This window comes from Mercenaria mercenaria, chromosome 4, assembly GCF_021730395.1.
Source record: "Mercenaria mercenaria strain notata chromosome 4, MADL_Memer_1, whole genome shotgun sequence".
In the NCBI taxonomy this organism is placed as follows: domain Eukaryota; kingdom Metazoa; phylum Mollusca; class Bivalvia; order Venerida; family Veneridae; genus Mercenaria; species Mercenaria mercenaria.
The window spans coordinates 89369354-89391106 of NC_069364.1; the positions used below are offsets into that span (position 1 = coordinate 89369354).

The 21753-nt window shown below is 36.8% G+C and overlaps 1 protein-coding gene across 1 annotated transcript; it reads left to right on the forward strand.

Moving 5' to 3' along the window:
* The first annotated feature begins 286 nt into the window (after positions 1–286).
* On the forward strand, positions 287–20743 carry LOC123553073 (5'-nucleotidase-like). The gene is given in 7 exon segments (XM_053542322.1): positions 287–1512; positions 6019–6115; positions 6118–6219; positions 9208–9393; positions 17652–17807; positions 18216–18410; positions 19646–20743. Coding segments are annotated over 7 exon segments (1263 nt in total). The 5' UTR covers positions 287–1176; the 3' UTR covers positions 19837–20743.
* Positions 20744–21753: the final 1010 nt, after the last annotated feature.

A 21753-nucleotide genomic window follows, 5' to 3' on the forward strand; every position in this document is an offset into this window, starting at 1 on the left:
GTATGGAGGCCATGGTTTAAGTTGTTTTCTATGTTGCTTAGGTAAAGATCAAGATCATAGTTACTAAAAAGAGAAAACTGAATAATGATACCCCAAACCCCCACCCCTAAAAAAGCTATAAAATATAACGAAACGAATTGACTTTTTAATCATTATCAGTTGAGTTATCATCAAGAAAGGCATACAGTTCAAGACGTGCTACGAACATTGCGGAATACTCATGGCTATTCATTTTCCAGCAAATCTAAGCACTTTTTAGCTCACTTGAAATTTGTTCAGAGTTAGCTGTTAGTGTAGGTAGATAGTCTGCCATCCATCTTCCGTAAGCTGGTATCTCAGTACCCGCTAATGGGAATGGATTGAAACTTCACACACTTGTCCATTGTCATGAGCTATTAAATAAAATCATGCCCCCTTTTCGACTTTCATATTAATTCAGTTGACAAGCCCCATGTGGTTCTGGGACGATCTGTGTATGAAAAGAATTGGAACCACTGCCTTACCCTTGCATGATCGTAAGAGGCGACTAATAGGGTCTTAACACTTGGTTTTGCTGTAACTCTGTGATTCCAGTAGGTATGCAAATTTTGATTCCATACCTCATGTATTTATTCCGATGTAAATGAGATGTGAAACCAAAATTTGTAGTCCTGTTTGGCGCCATATAACCTATACTGTGTTGGTGTGCCGTAAAACCCAAATAAAATAAATAAATTCAATTGACAAGGCTGTTGAATAGTTGAGTATTGCTGCCTTCGACAGTCTTGTCTTGGTTACTTAAACATATCTGAAACTACTGGTCAGAATTACACCAAACTTGGTCAGTATAATCTTGGCATGGACCTGTTATCCATCATTTTCAAATTATTCACCATGGCCGCTTTCAGAGAGCTAAACATAAAAAATCCTTTAAAAAATTTCTTACTGTGAACCACGTGATGGAAAACGGATATATTCTGAAGCTGAAAATGAATTTATTGTCCACACGGGCAGGATGTTCCATATCGAAAAAAAAAACAGTTCTAAGTATTTGCTAGATAAATTGAATGATTTTGTATTATACATATGTAAATTCATAGATCACCCTATACATAGGAATAGTATACATCTTTAAATGTAGTCGCGGTTCAATACACAGCGACTTACCTATTTAAGACTGTTCATTTTCGTACTATCATGTATGCAGTAATGAAGATTTTATATTACGTGTGGTTTTCTACATTTATCCTGATACGAGGATATGAAATAACAATATTACATACGAACGACGTGCACGCGAGATTTGAACAGTTTAACAAATATGGGTCACAGTGCTCCGAAGATGATGCTAGGGAGGGGAAATGCTTTGGGGGTGTGGCTAGAAGATATACGAAAATTCAGGAAATTCGCGGTAGTCATGACAACGTGTTACTGTTGGATGCGGGAGACCAGTTTATGGGAACAACGTGGTTCACTGTTTATCAAGGGAATGCATCAGCTTTCTTTATGAATCAACTTGGATATGATGCGATGGTAAATTAATTAAATTTTAAATAGTAGAATATAAGTTTAATATGATAATTGCAGAGATTTACATTTTTACTAAATCATTATCACAACATCTTTGTCGTCAATATCATCATTAGAGATGTGGTTGCTGATTTTAGGTAAGAAATGAAAATATGTTTGGTGTTCACGATGTTGGTGTAATTAACATGATTATTTTGTCAAGTACATCCTCCACAACAGCTCCATACCTTGATATTAATTGTAAACGCTTTTTCACGACGTGTATTAGAGATATTTAACTTGAGATCTTATCTAAAAGCTACTCGCGCACAGTTTAGGGAAACTTTTTCATTATTTTCATTTCTACCAAATTTGGCATACTTTGTATGTTTGTATAACACTGAACGATTTTAAAGTGGATGGAAATAAAAAAGTGTTAAAAAAAGAATGTTTTTTTTTCATCATTAAAAAGCGTTGCAACGGTTTACTACTTTCTGCATAATATTTTTGGTTGTGTATAAGAATATCTTGCAAAATTCAAAATTCTTACGTTTGTACTCATTTTTTATGGATTGTTCACCAGACGGAATTATTGCGACGTCATCTAATGAACGTTCTTGATCACAAGTGGGTATCGTCAAAAACAGCGACACGTTATTACTAAGGGTGCACGGTCTTTACATTAAAATAATTGCAGCTAATACGAAATTTTAAATGGATGTAAATATCACCAGTTTAACATTCAGCTCACAGGGATTCGACTGGAGTGTACCAATCCTTTTGATGACGGTTTAAACGAATGTTACCCTATTTCTTACCCAATAGCTTTGATTTATTTTACCAGTTCATCCCTTTAGATCTTTCAGTATGTAGGCATAGGAAATAGAGATCAATATAATTGCACCTTTACTAATCCTACCAGGTGTTCTGTATTACAAAAGTGCTTGCAGTGTGACATTTTGATACAAGCAAAACTGTATTATCTGCACTATTAATTACTTACTGGTACTTCATTTTATTATTGTCTTGTTAAAAGTTAATCTTTTACCATATGTAAGTTGACAGAATCATAGGAACCATGTTTTGAGGGGTAAATCAAACACAAATGAATAAATTCTATATGTTTTTGTTGTGCAAAAAAGTATGATATTGTGTCTAAAACAGTTTTCATTTCCCACTCAAATGTGTAATTGCAAGGGAAGTACACTAATAGATATCTCTGCTTATAAGTACTAGCCCAAGGCAAGAGTTGTCATTCTTTGTGGATCACAACTTTAAATTAAAAATTAAAACTTCTGTTATTGATATTAACTAAAACTATCATAAACTTCACAATTTTGAAATCATTTTTGGTTATTTCAAGGACTTGGAAACCAATTTCTAGACTTTATTTAATGTATTACTATCATTGAAAATTTTAGGGTCTGTCTCTACAATATGTATATAAGATTTGTTCGTGATAACATACTGGTAAAGCATTGATGCTCTCAACACCCGGAACAGCGCTATAACTATCGGTTGTGCAGTAATAAAACGTTCCGGATTTTGTATTAAAACATCAGTTTATTTAAATGAATTGCCACAAAGAAAGATAATCAAAACGAATCATGTATCCATGCATTATTCTATGTTTATCAACATTTGGACTTTTGTCAAATATTGGAGAAAACGATAATTAAAAAGGAATTAGCAAGAAATTAATATATTTTTATCTTTATAACAAAAATGTGACAGCCACATTTTGAACAAGAGGGGCCTCCGTGGCCAAGTGGTTAAGGTTGCTGACTTCAAATCACTTGCCCCTCATCGATGAGGGTTCGAGCCTCACTCGGAGCGTTGAATTCTTCATGTGAGGAAGCCATCCAGCTGGCTTACGGAAAGTCGGTGGTTCTACCCAGGTGCCCGCCCGTGATGAAATAATGCACGGAGGGGCACCTTGGGTCTTCCTCCACCATTAAAGCTGGAAAGTCGCCATATGACCTATCATGTGTCGGTGCGACGTTAAATCTAACAAAAAAAAAAAGAAAAAAAAAACAATTTAAACAATTATGGAAAACGTGGCTTTATAGCTTCCTAAGTTTAACACGCACTCAGTTAACTTAATATCAGGCTTTATAGCTTTAATCTTCATGAATTTTGGTCAGAATGATAGCCTTGATGAAATCTAGGCCCAGTTCGAAAATGCGTCATCTGAGGTCAAATCAAAGGAAAACCTTGTGTATGCGATAGAGGCTGTATTTTTCAATTGATCTTCCTGAAATTAAGTCAGATTGATAACCTAAATGAAATTTAGGCCGAATTTGAAAATGGGTCATCTGGGATCAAAAAGTAGGTCACTAGGTCAAATCAAAGAAACACCTTGTGTATGCGATAGAGGCTGTATTTTTCAATTGATCTTCATAAAATTTGGTCAGAATGATAGCCTTGATGAAATATAAGTCAAGTGCAAATATGGGTCATCTGGGGCCAAAAAGTAGGTCACTAGGTCAAATCAAAGGAAAACCTTGTGTATGCGATAGAGGCTGTATTTTTCAGTTGATCTTCCTGAAATTTAGTCAGAATGATTGCCTTGATGAAATCTAGATAGAATTTGAATATGGGTCATCTGGGTTCAAAAACTAGGTCACTAGGTCAAATAAAGGAACGACCTTGTGTATGCTATAGGGGCTGCATTTTACACTGGCTTTTCATCAAATTTGGTCAGAATGGTTTCCTTGATGAAATCTAGGTCAGTTGCGAATATGGGTAGTCTGGGCTCAAAAACTAGGTCACTAGGTCAAATCAAAGAAACACCTTGTGTATGCGATAGAGGCTGTATTTTTCAATTGATCTTCATTAAATCTGGTCAGAATGATAGCCTTGATGAAATCTAGGTCAGGTTCGAATATGAGTCATCTGGGATCAAAAACTAGGTCACTAGGTCAAATAAAAAAACAACTTGTTTATACTTAAGATTTTTGCTCCAGTTTTAATGATAATTGGTCAGAATATTTTTTTCCATGAAATCACTAGGTCAAACATGTTTACACTGTTATGGTGTGTTTCTTAGGTGAGCGACCTAGGGCCATCTTGGCCCTCTTGTTTTATCCGCTCTGAAGCTGGCTTTAATAGTTAGATACCGGGATCAGCTTTCTGCCTGAATGTCCGGATTCCAGCTATATGCCTTCACTTTATAGATGTGTGCTTTGACCTCTCTATACAAGCTTCCTGTTTTAAATGTTCCCATTTTATTCTGACTACGCATATCACCGCAAATTCCCACATTTAAAGGACATTTCAAACGCATATACATGTATTTTGAGTCGATAAGGTTAAATAAAGATATTAAGATTTAACTTGATAGGTATAAGAACTGGAGAGGGAAAGAAATTCAAAAAGTAGATCTATTTACATAACTGAAAGAGATTCAAAATTGCGATCGCATGACTGAACTTAACGTTAGCGTAGCGTTAATAGATCGATAATTTAGGTCAACGTTTTGAACTTGCATTCAACTGAAATTTTAGTGTAACTTTCAAATCCTGTTTGAATAAGTTGTCGCACCACTAGCCGTTTTCGTCGCCCTTTACCAATGTTGGTTCGATCTCCACAAGCTGTAAATTATTTTGATGTCAGATAGTATTCCAGCGGTGGTTCGCTTCCCGCCAGATGTAAAATATATGTTATATTCTCAGATGGCAGAATGTCATCAAGTGGTGTTAGTGCGAGCCGCTCGAGATGCAAAATTCTCTAATGACGGTAAACCATCCAGTATGTTGGATAGTGTACCGCCAGATGTAAAATTCCCTGATGCCATTTAGCCATCCAGTTTTCGGCATGCAGAGCGCACAAACCAGATCACTACGTCTAAAGTCAAGGTCATCCTGACAAAAAATGTCAAAAATTTTTTTCGCGAACGTTACATATTGTCTACACCACTTGGAGAAGTTTCCAGAAACTAACATTAGTTGTTAACCACACCAAGACAACATGCAGACCGCAAAACTCAAGTTCCTAGGCCCAAGGCAATGGTAACACTTTGAGGTGAAATGTCGAGTGTTTAAGATATGTTTCGGCCTCATATTTTCAAACCAATGGGAAGATTTTAATAAAACTAGCATCCTTTATTAACTTCAACAAAAGGATGTGCAGAGCACAAAAATCAGGTCAATAAGTCCAAGTTCAAGGTCACGTTCGGAGGTTAAATGTTGAATAGCTTAAATTTGTATCCACTCCTAAAATGAATTTTGTAAAATAAGCATTAGTTATTAGGCCTAACATTCAGAGTGCATAACCCTGGTCATTAAGTCCAAGGTCAAGGGCACATTTAGAGGTCAAATATCAGCTGGCTTATCTTCTTAACTACTTTAAATTTCATAAAACTAGGAATATATGTCAATCTCTTCAAGATGACTTACATAGTATGGCGCCAGTGTTTCAACCCATCTACCCACATATTTCTGTCGAAGAGACCATGAACTCGCCAAAGCACATTATATTATAAGTAAATGTACGCTACACCAACGTAAAATATACATGCATTTATTGTAGTGCCTTGGAAATCATGAGTTTGATCTCGGCGTCAAAGGCTTGGCAACATTCCTCGACCAGGTTGAGTTCCCAGTTTTAAGCGCTAACACCGACCTGTCTTACTCAACAAATTTTCAAAGTCATGGACAGCGACTGTTGGTGGAGAGAAGATTGGTATTGTAGGATATACAACACCAGAAACTGTACAAATATCATCCCCAGGTATATATAGTTTTTTTCACAGTATGATCGTTTAATTATGTCTCCCCCAGGTGGCATATTGTTTTTGCCCTGTCCGTCCGTCCGTCCGTCCGTCCGTACGTCACACTTCATTTCCGAGCAATTACTGGAGAACTATTTGACCTAGAACCTTCAAACTTCATAGGGTTGTAGGGCTGCTAGAGTAGACGACCCCTATTGTTTTTGGGGTCACTCCATCAAAGGTCAAGGTCACAGGGGCCTGAACATTGAAAACCATTTCCGATCAATAACTAGAGAACCACTTGACCCAGAATGTTGAAACTTCATAGGATGATTGGTCATGAAGAGTAGATGACCCCTATTGATTTTGGGGCCACTCCGTCAAAGGTCAAGGTCACAGGGGCCTGAACATTGAAAACCATTTCCGATCAATAACTAGAGAACCACTTGACCCAGAATGTTGAAACTTCATAGGATGATTGATCATGAAGAGTAGATGACCCCTATTGATTTTGGGGTTACTCCGTCAAAGGTCAAGGTCACAGGGGCCTGAACATTGAAAACCATTTCCAGTCAATAACTAGAGAACCAACTGACCCAGAATGTTGAAACTTGATAGGATGATTGATCATAAAGAGTAGATGACCCTTATTGAATATGGGATCACTCCGTCAAAGGTCAAGGTCACAGGGGCCTGAACATTGAAAACCATTTCTGATCAATAACTAGAGAACCACTTGACCCAGAATGTTGAAACTTCATAGGATGATTGTACATGCAAAGTAGATGACCCCTATCGATTTTGGGGTCACTCCTTTAAAGGTCAAGGTCACAGGGGCCTGAACATTGAAAACCATTTCCGGTCAGTAACTTGAGAACCACTTGACCCAGAATGTTGAAACTTAATAGGATGATTGGTCATAAAGAGTAGATGACCCCTAACGATTTTGAGGGTCACTCTTTGAAAGGTCAAGGTCACAGGGGCCCGCACATTGAAAACCATTTCCGGTCAGTAACTTGAGAACCACTTGACCCAGAATGATGAAACTTCGTAGGATGATTGGTCATGCAGAGTAGATGAACCCTAACGATTTTAGGGTCACTCTGTTAAAGGTCAAGGTCACAGGGGCCTGAACATAGAAAACCATTTCCAATCAATAACTTGAGAACCTCTCGACCCAGAATGTTGAAACTTCATAGGATGATTGTTCATGCAGAGTAAATGACCCTTATTGTTTTTGGGGTCACTCTGTTAAAGGTCAAGGTCACAGGGGCCTGAACATTGATAACCAGTTCCGATCAATAACTTGAGAACCACTTGACCCAGAATGTTGAAACTTCATAGGATGATTGAACATGCAGAGTAGATGACCCCTATTGATTTTGGGGTCAGTCTATTAAAGGTCAAGGTCACAGTGGCCTGTTCATGTAAAATCATTTTTTGGAAATAACTTGAGAACCACTTGACCTAAAATATTGAAACTTAATAGGATGATTGGACATGCAGAATACGTAACCCCTATTTATTTTGAGGTCACTTGATCAAAGGTCAGGGTCACAGGAGCCTGAACAGTGACTTGAGAACCACTAGGCCACGAGTGTTGAAGTTTAGCGAGATGACTGGACATGCCAAGTAGATGATCCCTATTGCAGCCAACCATCAGTGTCTCTTTGACTTTCGCTCCTGACCCCTATTGACTTCTTGCCTATAGGACTTTGCATTGGGGGAGACATGCGCTTTTTTACAAAAGCATTTTCCAGTTTTATAATAAGCCCCATTTTTATACAAAAGTACTAAGTGATCTATCATTTAAACGGTCATTTATTAAAAAAAATGCTTTTATTATCAACTTCTCACATACTGACCCAACTATCTAATAAAGTTCAGTGTGTAAAGCGACAGATCATATTATCATCCGTAAAAATACATAATTATCCCTAATATACCCGAGTTATTATCCTTTGATAAAGGATAAGAAATGTTAGTTTGTCCACCTGAAACTATATATCTTTGTAGTATGTGTTCATCTTAAATGATATTTAGTGTCATCTTTTACAGTCGTTCAAGGTTGTTTCCTTGCTACTGTTAAAACCAAATTAATATTATGTTCGTAAGCAAGCTTCGTTATTATGTTAATTTTCAGCGAATTTACTCAGTAATTGCCCTTTCAAGCTACTCGCCAACAGCTGGTTAAAATATTTCTAAATGTCCGTAACAAGTTCGGCATAGGATAAATATATTGCACTGAAAAATCATGTGAGTGAAAATAAGTGATTATTACGTTGATTTTCTCCGTTTTTGCAAAAGCAAACTCATTTCTGCACAATATTTGTCTAATTTATTAGGATATCTTGCAAAAATCAAAGTTTATACTACAGGTTACTTTCACAGCACCCACATTGTATCGATTTTGAGAGCAGAAAAAAACCTATTAAAGCAGCATGCCTCCAGATTTGGCTAAAAAATAATCTTTCTTTCAAATTGAAGTTTTGGTCATATTATGAACATTAGAATATGAATTTTTGTTTCTAAATTATTTTAAAAACTCCAAATCAAGAAAAAAAATTACCGCGTCGGGAATCGAACCCCGGACCGCCGCGGCAATAAAGACATTTTCCCGTCGTCGTAACCAATACCGCTATAGCTGAAGTAGTGAATTATGACTCCAAAATATAGATATTTATAATCGAGACAGTTTACCTGGAGTAAAAGCGTGACAAACGCTTTTCAATTTTCATCGTAAAAAGTAGTAAAAACAGCAAATTCTCATGTGTTTCCGTAACATAAAGTTTGTCAGTAATTAAGTTTTAAAGCCTTCTTAAGTAATATAGCATTTATTTCAAGATATCTAAAAAAAGCTATTTTTTTGGTTGTCGAGCGATCTGGAGGCATGCCGCTTTAAAAAGTGAACGAATCCGCTTTAAGTAAAAGAATTGACTATTTTTGAGTTCTATGCCATTCCATCAATCGGCGAATTCTAACACATCGGATATGCTTGCTTCTTTTAGGATTAACAGTGCAATTTAATGACATAATTACGTCTATTCGAAGTGAAGTAGTGAAGCTACAAAACGAAGGAATCAACAAGATTATAGCTTTAGGACATGCAGGGTTCAACATGGATAAACAAGTGGCAGCTATTGATGGGGTAGATCTTGTAATAGGAGGACATTCAGATACCTTCTTGTATAGTGGTATGTAGTCAGTTTTGTTTGAATATCACACAGTTAACATAATTTTAAGAATATAAATAACTTAAGAATGTGGTGGCGGTTGCACTACAGCATAATCAGCGAAGAACATCAAAATTTTGTCGGCGAAAGTGTCAAATTGACTGAAAGAACCGTAAGTGTTGGCTACAGTGTAACCCTGATTTTGTCAACCATACCTCAGACGGCAACATTGTAACACTGATTGTATAAACCATAATTAAACTGGCAACATTGTAACACTGATTATGTAGACCATAATTCTTTTGGCAATAGTATAATGCTGGTTGTGTGAACCATATTTCAGTTGGCAACAGTAATGACATGTATTGTATGAATCATAATTCAGCCAGCAATAGTGTAAGCAGCATAATTCTACCGGCAACCGTGTAACACTGATTGTATGAAGCTTAACTCAGCTGGCAACAGCGTAACACTGATTGTGTGAAGCATGATTCAGTCAGCAACAGTGTAACACTGATTGTGTGAAGCATAATTCTGCTGGCAACAGTGTAATACTGATTGTGTGAAGCATAATTCTACCGGCAACCGTGTAACACTGATTATGTGAAGCATAATTCTACCGGTAACCGTGTAACACTGATTGCATGAAGCATAATTCAGCTGGCAACAGTGTAACACTGATTGTGTGAAGCATAATTCAATCAGCAACAGTGTAACACTGATTGTGTGAAGCATAATTCAGTCAGCAACAGTGTAACACTGATTGTGTGAAGCATAATTCTGCTGGCAACAGTGTAACACTGATTGTGTGAAGCATGATTCTCCTGGCAACAGTGTAACACTGATTGTGTGAAGCATAATTCTACCGGCAAACCGTGTAACTGATTGTGTGAAATATAATTCAGCTGGCAACAGTGTAACACCGATTGTATGAAGCATAATTCAACTGGCAACAGTGTAACACTGATTGTGTGAAGCATAATTCTACCGGCAACCGTGTAACACTGATTGCATGAAGCATAATTCAGCTGGCAACAGTGTAACAATGATTGTGTGAAGCATAATTCAGCCAGCAACAGTGTAACACTGATTGTGTGAATCATAACTCAGCTGGCAACAGCGTAACACTGATTGTGTGAGGCATAATGCAGTCAGCAACAGTGTAACACTAATTGTGTGAAGCATAATTCTGCTGGCAACAGTGTAACACTGATTGTGTGAAGCATAATTCAGTCAGCAACAGTGAAACACTATGTAAACCATAATTCAGCCGGCAACAGTAAAACACTGACTGTGTGAAGCATACTTCAGTCAGCAACTGTGTAACCTGATTGTGTGAAGCATAATTCTGCCGGCAACACTGTGAACCGTAATTCTGTCGACATCTGATTGGATGAACAATAATTCTAAGAACAATTTTATAACACTGACTGGGTTAACCTAAACTCTATCGACAACAACACAACACTAATTATGTGAACCATATTTCTGTCGACAACAGTATAACATCGATCGTTTGAACCATATTTCTATGAGCAAGTGTATAACGCCGATTGGATGAACCATATTTCTACAAGCAAAATGACTTGGGTGGGTAGAGCGGACACAATGATCAAGGGATATACTTCCTGCGTACGAAATCGGGGTTGAGAGTTCCAGGTCTTGCTGCTCCAGCTGAAACACGGGTATGAAACGTTGCCTGCGGCACAAAATGTGCCGCACTAAAATGAAGGCATCGCGCTTCCGACGGCGCAGGCATTGCGCAGGATGTTTACAAAAATAACGAGCACGGTGAGTAAAATTGAATGTTTTTGGTTATTGTCTTGTTACAGTAAACACTTCTTAGAAATCGGGGAATGCAGCGGGATTTAGTTATGTCTTGCCGACAAATCCATGCCCAGTTTGTGAAGAAATATGTAATATTGTTATTTTGCGCGTGTTTTTCATCAGATACAGTAACGTGAAAATTACCAAAGCAGTGAATATTCCGAGTCATTTCACATCCTGCAGAAAAAGGAATGATGCATTTCTGTAGTATATCATAAAAAGACATGATATCTGATCGATTGAGATAAAATACATGTCAAGGAAAAGGCATATCCCCTCGTTCTGCCGACTTTTCAGTCCAGTGCCGCAGGCATCTCGATGATGCCGCAGGCATCGCGAGGGGCGCAGTCATCTTGAATACTATTGTAGTCAGTAGTACGTGTAATTTCGACCACCTAACATGTATTAAAATCAATAACAATGTTGTTCCTCCAGTAATTGTGTAAGACAAATTTTTCTGAACCCGAACTTTGTAATATTAATAGCTATTTTAAGAAGTTTGCAATATTTTTCCTCGCTGTTTTGGGGGATGGGGCCAGATCCCTTCCAGTTGAGAAAATCACGTCATTTTATATCGAACTGGGATTATTTCTCCTAAAATAACAATATTCAGTTACCAAACATTTCCATTTGTAACCATTATTGATACTTAGTTCAAAGCAAGGTATGAAAACCAGCATTGGAGCACAAAAACTGTCATAACATTTGTCATTTTTCAACCAATTTTGTTGTTTTTGTTTCAGCATCGAGTGTTTTTTCTTTACAGTTCGGGCGTACTTTTTATAAGCGGTGAGCTGAATCCCTCTCTCTCTGCCCCCCCCCCCCCCCCCCCCCCACACCAAAAAAAAGAGGTGAGAATCGCTGTTATTGCGTTCCAGCGTTCCAAAAAAAAAAAAAAAAAAAAAAAAAAAAAAAGGAACGCAAAAACAAACAAAAAATCGTAAAAACGTGAAACTTCTTTGGCTCATCTCGAGCCATTTTTTCTGTAGCAGTACATCAGCACCAAATTCAGTTAGGTCAAGAATTGTCCTAAAGAATTATCTAAATACGAACGAAGAATATTTAAAATTACTGTTCCCAAGTTTTGTGTGGAAAAGAACCAATGAAGTTGAGATCTTTCGAAAAATGTGTCCAAAATGGGTCTTAACTTGTTCTGAAATTCTACTAAAATATTAACGTACTTTACTCACTCTTTGTCGTTCAAATGTGATTTAGGTCTGTGCACTGATTGTACACATAAAGTTTACGTCTGACGATAAGGAGTTCTGAATGATTTTCATTTCCCTTTTAATATACACTGAATGCACATTCATCTGAAAATATAAAATTAACAAGATACTTAACAATCGTTAACTTAATAATTTGCTTCTTTTCCACATAAAATTTCTGAATAGTATCGTTGTAAGGGAAGTTTCGTGTTTTACGTTGTTTTTATTTTGTCTTGTTTAGTTCCTTTTCTTCGGAAAACCAAAACTGATTTTTTCGCCATTTCTTTTTTTCTTCTTTCTTTCTTTTTTGTTAGGGTTGGGGTGGGGGAACTCAGCTCATCGCTAATCAAAATAGTTCGCCAAAACTGTAAAGAAAATAAAAACAACAATACTTGATGTTGAAACAAAAACATCAAAACTGGCTGAAAAATGACAAAGTTATGACAGTTTTTGTGCTCTAATGCTGGTTTTCGTACCTTGGTTTGAAGTAAGCATCAATGATTGTTACTAATGGCAATGTTTGGTAATTGAATATTGTTATTTTAGGCGGAAATAATCCAAGTTCGATATAAAATGACGTGATTTTCCCAACTGGAATCGACCTGGCCCCATTCCCCAAAACAGCGAGAAAGAATACTGCAAACTTCTTAAAATAGCTATTAATATTATAAAGTTCGGATTCAGAAGATTTGTCTTACACAATAACTGGAGGAACAACATTGTTATTGATTTTTTTGTACTTTAATACATGTTAGGTGGTCGAAATTACACGTACTACTGACTACAATAGTATTCAAGATGACTGCACCCCTAACGATGCCTGCGGCACCATCGAGATGCCTGCGGCACTGGACTGAAAAGTCGGCAGAACGAGGGGATATGCCTTTTCCTTGACATGTATTTTATCTCAATCGATCAGATATCATGTCTTTTTATAATATACTACAGAAATGCATCATTCCTTTTTCTGCAGGATGTGAAATGACTCGGAATATTCACTGCTTTTGTAATTTTCACGTTACTGTATCCGATAAAAAAACACGCGCAAAATAACAATATTACACATTTCTTCACAAACTGGGCATGGATTTGTCGGCAAGACAAAGAGATTATACAGTATATACAAAATATATATGTATGCAGATGCTCTAATACCAGGCTATATTTGTATAACATCAGTCATTCATCCCGCTGCATTCCCCGATTTCTAAAATATGTTTACTGTAACAAGACAATAACCAAAAACATTCAATTTTACTCACCGTGCTCGTTATTTTTGTAAACATCCTGCGCAATGCCTGCGCCGTCGGAAGCGCGATGCCTTCATTTCAGCGCGGCACATTTTGTGCCGCAGGCAACGTTTCATACCCGTGTGAAAGTTAGTAACATTCGGATGAGATTCTACTGTCTGGCTGCACTTCACATGACAAAGAATCAGGCAAGCTTCTAGAATTACAGCGTCCTCTGTATATTGCATTATCCTCTAACTTAATTTACTGACTTCTTCACAGAGTCGCCCATTTGCGTTATAGTAATGGCACCCATTCAGACATAATTATGACCTTGGAAATACTTTAAATCATGTTCTACCTTAACTTATCTACCAAAGGGCCGGATGGCTAGCTATTAACATTGGAATGTATTCATTTCAAGGACTTTATAAAAAAGGGTAACGTTTCATATACTAATTACGATCTTAAAAAGAGAAAAGTGCCTAAAATGTTCACTGTTATTGTTATTCTTTTTAACTTGTGCCCCTCCACAACGAACGCACGAACAATTTTTTTTTATCGTGTCCATCATTATAAGGGTTAATGTATGGTTTCGGCTCCTTTTGAAGTCAAATTCGTGCCCTGCACAGTAGAGAATACTACTAGAGATGCAGTTTCATTGTATTACTCTCTTTCTACTACTCTTCCTATATATCTAATATCAGTTTAAACGTGCTTCCTCCACACCATGGGCCATCAGCTTAGAAGTGGCTTTACTCACCAACGTTTAGACACAAAAATGCAACAGGGGTCACCATTTCATGCTTATAGTTAAAATATTTCCTGACACCCAGTGGTTGAATGCCGTTCAGGTTACACTAAAAAGATGTTTGCGATGAGGTCGATATATGCCGCGGTCTAATCCTTTGTCCACGTTAACGATATTTGGGTACTATACATTCAGAGTATATCTCTTAAGTATTTGTGTAACTATAAAATGACACTATATTGACTTCTTTTCATTTAGGCAACCTTATAACTGATGCGATAATTGACTAACACATTAATTTCTCCCACCCTGAAGATCAATGGGCCCCTGCCGCAGTAGCCATATGGAATGGTGGAGGTATTAGATCATCTGTTGACAAAGGTATGTAACTATCATGTGATTTTCTCCAATCTAGTTCCAATGCCCTCGTCCTCGCAGTGGGGTACAGGTATTAATGTGCAGTACATGTGCCATTTAGATTTCTTTCAAAGTTACAATAGGTCCCAAATGCTGTAAAATCAGATATTTTCGCGTGGCTCGAAGTTCGTAAAATAAAAAAAAATATTGTAATTGGTTCACGCATTTGAATATTTGCTATATACGTACACCTTTTGCATCATAAAGGACTTTTAATAAATATAACGGCGTATCACCGAGTTTTTGTTTTTGCGAAAACACACTGCCATTGACTATATCGGAAATAAAATCAATGGTGAAAATGACTGATGTTATACAAATATAGCCTGGTATTTGAGCATCTGCATACATATATATTTTGTATATACTGTATAATCTCTCCAATGGTTCTTCTCTGATTGCAAAGTAATCACTATGCCAAATGCCAATTAGCTACCTAACCAAAAAAATACCGTATGCTCAAAATATGTTTGCATATAAAGGTTCTACAACAAACTGGATGATGCAACTTTATCATCATTGAACATTTTGAAATGCAAAATGTATTCAAGATAGCCGCCAAGATAGCCGTCAAAAATGCAAATTCAGTCGAAAAATCTGCACATTTAGAGTGTTTAATGCAATATATAGGGATTTTCCGGGTTTTTTTTAGCTCACCTGTCACAAAGTGACAAGGTGAGCTTTTGTGATCGCGCAGCGTCCGTCGTCCGTGCGTACGTCCGTGCGTGCGTAAACGTTTTGCTTGTGACCACTCTAGAGGACACATTTTTTATGGGATCTTTATGAAAATTGGTCAGAATGTTTACCTTGGTGATATCTAGGTCAAGTTCGAAATTGGGTCACGTGCCATCAAAAACTAGGTCAGTAGGTCTAAAATAGAAAAACCTTGTGACCTCTTTAGAGGCCATATATTTCATGAGATCTTCATGAAAATTGGTCAGAATGTTCATCTTGATGATATCTAGGTCAAGTTTGAAAGTGGGTTACGTACCATCAAAAACTAGGTCAGTAGGTCAAATAATAGAAAAACTTTGTGACCTCCCTAGAGGCCATATTTTTCATGGGATCTGTATGAAAATTGGTCTGAATGTTCATCTTGATGATATCTAGGTCAAGTTTGAAAGTGGGTCATATGCCATCACAAACTAGGTCAGTAGGTCAAATAATAGAAAAACCTTGTGACCTCTCTAAAGGCCATATTTTTCATGGAATCTGTATGAAATTTGGTCTGAATGTTCTAATTGATGATATCTAGTTCAAATTCGAAACAGGGTCATGTGCGGTCAAAAACTAGGTCAGTAGGTCTAAAAATAGAAAAACCTTGTGACCTCTCTAGAGGCCATACTTTTGAATGAATCTCCATAAAAATTGGTCAGAATGTTCATCTTGATGATATCTAGGTCAAGTTCGAAAGTGGGTCACGTGTCTTCAAAAAGTAGGTCAGTAGGTCAAATAATGAAAAAACGTTGTGACCTCTCTAGAGGCCATATTTTTCATGGGATCTGTATGAAATTTGGTCTGAATGTTCATCTTGATGATATATAGGTCAAGTTTGAAACTGGGTCAATTGCGATCAAAAACTAGGTCAGTAGGTCTTAAAATAGAAAAACCTTGTGACCTCTCTAGAGGCCATACCCTTGAATGGATCTTCATGAAAATTGGTCAGAATGTTCACCTTGACGATATCTAGGTCAAGTTTGAAACTGGGTCACGTGCCATCTAAAAAAACTAGGTCAGTAGGTCAAATAATAAAAAAAAAACTTGTGACCTCTCTAGAGGCCATACTTTTCATGGGATCTGTATGAAAGTTGGTCTGAATGTTCATCTTGATGATATCTAGGTCAAGTTTGAAACTGGGTCAACTGCATCAAAAACTAGGTCAGTTGGTCTAAAATTAGAAAAATCTTTTGACCTCTCTAGAGGCCATATTTTTCAATGGATCTTCATGAAAATTGGTCTGAATGTTCACCTTGATGATATCTAGGTCACTTTAGAAACTGGGTTACGTGTGGTCAAAAACTAGGCCAGTAGGTATAAAAATAGAAAAACCTTGTGACCTCTCTAAAGGCCATATTTTTCATGAGATCTTCATGAAAATTAGTAAGAATGTTCACCTTGATGATATCTAGGTTAAGTTCAAAACAGGGTCACGTACCTTCGAAAACTAGGTCAATAGGTCAAATAATAGAAAAGCCTTTTGACCTCTCTAGAGGCCATATTTTTCAATGGATCTTCATGAAAATTGGTCAGAATTTTTATCTTGATAATATCTAGGTCAAGTTCAAAACTGGGTCACATGAGCTCAAAAACTAGGTCACTATGTCAAATAATAGAAAAAACGACGTCATACTCAAAACTGGGTCATGTGGGAACAGGTGAGCGATTCAGGACCATCATGGTCCTCTTGTTTATTTTTCAGATGAATTTCTTCTTTGAGTTATACCTTTGATGTCTATCATGTTAAAAAAAGTTATACATTGCAATCCTGTCCTAGTCCCCTGTAATTTAGGATAATTGATGTTTTTGCATTTTAGTTGCATCATACAGTTGTCATACTGCAATTTTGTTTTTATTTTTGGCCGGCCTACAGCCACTACTATGGTTGAAATGCTAGACCGTTTAAAGACGAAGGAATACAACTGTCATGTGAACTTCTGAAATCTGGAGACCATGGTGGCCTCCTGCTTCAACAATAAGTTTGAAGTAATGCAAGTAGTAGATATACAAATCTTGTGCATATAGTTGACCGAGCGTATAAGCCTAATGCTTGTGTTTGTTAAATGAACAGTTGTCTTATTCCAGCTAGCAATTCTAAGATTAATAACTGTTAAAACACTTTGGATATAGGAACGGTTACTGGTGGCGAAGTGTTTTCCGTCATGCCATTTAGAAATGAAATAGACGTGGTCACAGTTTCCGGTAAAAATTTTAGAGAACAGCTTGAGCATTCCGTGCACGAAATAAATCGTCAGGAATCCGAAGGACGTTTTCTTCGAATGTCTGGTAAATTATTCTGTTTGGGTTTCATCCAATGGCTGCATTTTATAGAACTAAATTAAATCATAAGTCCCGAAATGAGTCTGTATAACATTTATTCCAGAGGTCTGTACCTTTTATGTTAAGGAATCGTCACATACCGATAGTATATAATTCAATTTTATTTCACATTTTTTTTTAAAAGCCATATTTTCTATATACAGTTTCTGTACAGCCTTTTGTTTCATTTAAAACATTGATAGAGTATCAAATCATTAATGACTAAAGCTATAGAGGTTGTTGCGTGCTTAGATCCAGATATTGACATCAAGTTAATCAAAGAGCCATTCCAAGATAATCAAAATGTGTACAACAATAGATATCCATCGTTTAAATTTGGTATTTCTTTTACATGTGCATGTTTTACTATTTCAGGTCTCCATGTTGTTTATAATCTACAAAACCCACCTGGACAGCGTGTTATATCAGCGGAAGTCAGATGTTTGAAGTGCGACATACCGAGTTACTCCCCTTTAAAAGACTACGAGAATTATAACATATACGTATCAACCTTTTTGCTCAGTGGCGGCGATGGATACAAGTTTTTGCCATTAAAACATCAGCTTTTTAGTGTGTAATACGTATGTTATGAATGAAGTGTTCGGGATGAATGATTGTAATCGCTCACCGTCTGTCCATCCTTTCGTCCCCTTTTCCTCAGATGACGTCTCCACCATCAATTTTAGTCAGTAGCATCCTGGTACGATTCTTTATCAAGTTTGTTTAAATGTTTAGACTGGCTGCTTTTAGGGGCCGCCAGAGATAAAAACAGGAACTCCTTTAAATGACTTCTTTTCATGAAGTGCTTAATGGATCGTCATCAAAGTTGGTTTGTAGCAGCATATAGAAGGTCCTCTCCCAAATTCATTCAATCTAGGATGCTTGGCACGTTTGAGGGGTCGCTGATAATAAAATGGTAAAACCTTTATACGGGTTGTTCTCATGAACTAACGGATAGACCTCCATAAAATTATGTCTATAGCATTATTATAAGGTCCTCTTTTAAGTTTGTTCAAATGGGGGCGTTTGGATTAAAATTATATATACCTTTAAACAAATTCTTAACATAAACCGTTTGAAGTATCTTTATCAGATGTTATATGTAGCGTCATTATAATTTCCCTTTCTATCGTTTTCATTGTGGGAGCTTGGCACTAGAGCTTAAAGAAGAAATAAATTTACTACTGACTTCTTCTCTTGAACAGCTTGAGGCATGTTCTTTGGTCTCTGACATCATTATGAAGGTCCTCTCCCAATTTTGTTCAAATGGGTAGACTCACTCCCTTGTAGGGGCCGCTATAGTTTAATATAGCTGTACATTTAAACGACATCTTTTCATCTATTGCTTATTGGATCTTCACCAGACTTTGTTTCTACAATCATTGTAAAGTTTTCTTCCAAAGTTGCTTAAATGAGAGAACTCGGTCCCTTTTTAAGGGTCAGTAGAGCTTACATATAAAAGTACCTATAAACAACTTTGTCTTATTAACAGTTGTATACAGGTAACTATAATAAAGAAACTTCCATTTAACTGTTTGTCATTTGTCACACTAATTTAGGTTGACTTTGTCATCTGTCACACTAATTAAGGTAATCAACCTCCACTGCTCCGGGAACCTTTAACATTTGGAGCGTATTATGTTCCTCTGAAACTCAGGTGAGCGATCTTAGGCCATTATGGCCCACTTGTAATATGTTTGATTTTTTTTCCATTGAAGTTTGAACTGTTTAGTTGTCTTTCTTTGTTAGATAAGTCTTTATTATTATTTATTATTATTATTATTATTATTATTATTATGTTTCAGACACTCTGGACGTCACAACAGTATTGGACTATTTCAGAAAACGTAACCCAGTGTACCCTTCGACGGAACGAAGGATCCAGTTTCATACCGACACAGTTTTATCAGGATCAGCTAAATTATCTTCCCTGTCGTACATGCTAGCCTTGGATCTCTTATTTTCTGTTTATATACTGTTTAGATTTCCGCTTTAATTGCTAAATGTATACTTTGATATGATAACTAACATGCGGATTTTGGTCTCTTTGAATTCTTGTTTAAACAAATATTTTACTTAAGTTTGGAATGATGATCAAACGAGTCATGTTTGGAAGGCTAAATATCAGAGAATATTGTAACTTAGATAAACTTTACAACGAATCCAGTATTGAGCCCTCAGTTAAGAGACGTAGAAAACATAAACTTTCCCTTTTGTTTAAAATGAAAAATGAACTTGTGCCCAACTACTTATGTACATGTATATATTTTTACATTATTTTCTTCATTTTTTTGTGTCGTTTTCTTTTCATCCGTCTAAACTAGGTTGAAGGAATACTCAGTTTTCCCTCTATTATTTTCCTTTAAGTTTACTTTTCTACATTGTTTTAATCATTCAACAGTACGTATCTTGTTGCAACCTGTCATAACAAAATCTAATTGTATGTACACAAAATGCTTATTAGGAAATGGATTCAGATAATTTACTTGTAACTTTTTTCCTAATCCTAATTGTATTTGTTACAATGATGTTTATGTTATGTTTACTTGAATGAAATAAATACTGTATAAACTAAATATCAGAGAAGAATTTGTAAATGTATAAACTTTAAAATTTACTCAAGTATCAGTGTAGACTAATGAACCAATAGCGGTTCCCTAAACAAGCAATTTGAAAGTTAAAGGTATTTCCATGATTTCTATTGATGCTACATGTTAATTCTTCTTATTTATTCACATGGTAGTTGTCCCTAATGTAACCGCTTTATGTAATTATGGAATAATTCAGTAGCTCGGTATTTTTATTTTTTCTTGATGCACAAGAAACGAGTAGCAATCATATTAAAGTGAAATGCATGTGTATCTAAGCAATAAAGCACTCTGCAAACAGTTGTTTGGTCATCTTGTCTGTAAGTCCAACGGACGTTTAAAAGAAGAGTTTGGATACTGCGCTTCTGTTTTTTGTTGGGGTTAACGTCACACCGACGCAATTATAGGTTGTATGGCAACTTTCAAGCTTTTCATGGTGGAGGAACTGCATTATTTGTTCACAGGCGGTCACCGGGGTAGAACCATTAACCTTCCTTAAGCCAGCTAGCACCAACCTTCCGTAAGCCAGCTGGATAGCTTCTCCGATTGAAGTATATAATGTGCCGAGTGAGGCTCGAAGGAGTGAGGTTCGAAGCAAAATCTGCGAGGGACAAGTGATTCGAAGTTAGTGGCCTTAACCCCATCGGTCACAGAGACCAGGACTGCGTTTCTAGCTAATTTACTAACGATAAGTCAGTTCATGTCATATCCAATTACCACACAGATAGAGGAAATTATGTTCGCCTCATCTATATATGACATAATTATATTTAATTCTTATACGCTCGTTTCTGAAAGAGCGAGGCGTAAATTATGTGAACGCCTGCGGTCAACGTTCAAAAGCATGTCCGCTCTCTAAGTCGAACAGTTTTCGTCCGATCTTAAACAAACTTGTTGACATTGTTTGTTGGCATAATATCTCGGCCAAGTTCGATTACCAGCCAAATCGCCCCAGGCACTCCGGGATTATGGCCCTTGAATTACTTGAAAAACTGCGAATTTAGCCATGTCCGCTCTCTAAATTAAACAGTTTTCTTCCGATTTTCCCCAAACTTGGAGATAATGATTGTGTGCATAATATCTCGACCAAGTTCAATAACTGGCCAAATTGCACCAGGCACTCTTAGATTATGGCCCTTGAATTACTTAAAATCTGCAAATTTAGCCTTGTCCGCTCTCGAAGTCAAACACTTTTCATCCGATCTTTACTAAACTTGATGATAATGTTTGTTGACATGAAATCTCAGCCATCTTCGATAACTAGCAAAATCACCCCGGCACTCTTGAATTATGACGGGCGTATTTTGTGACAGTCTGGCACTGTT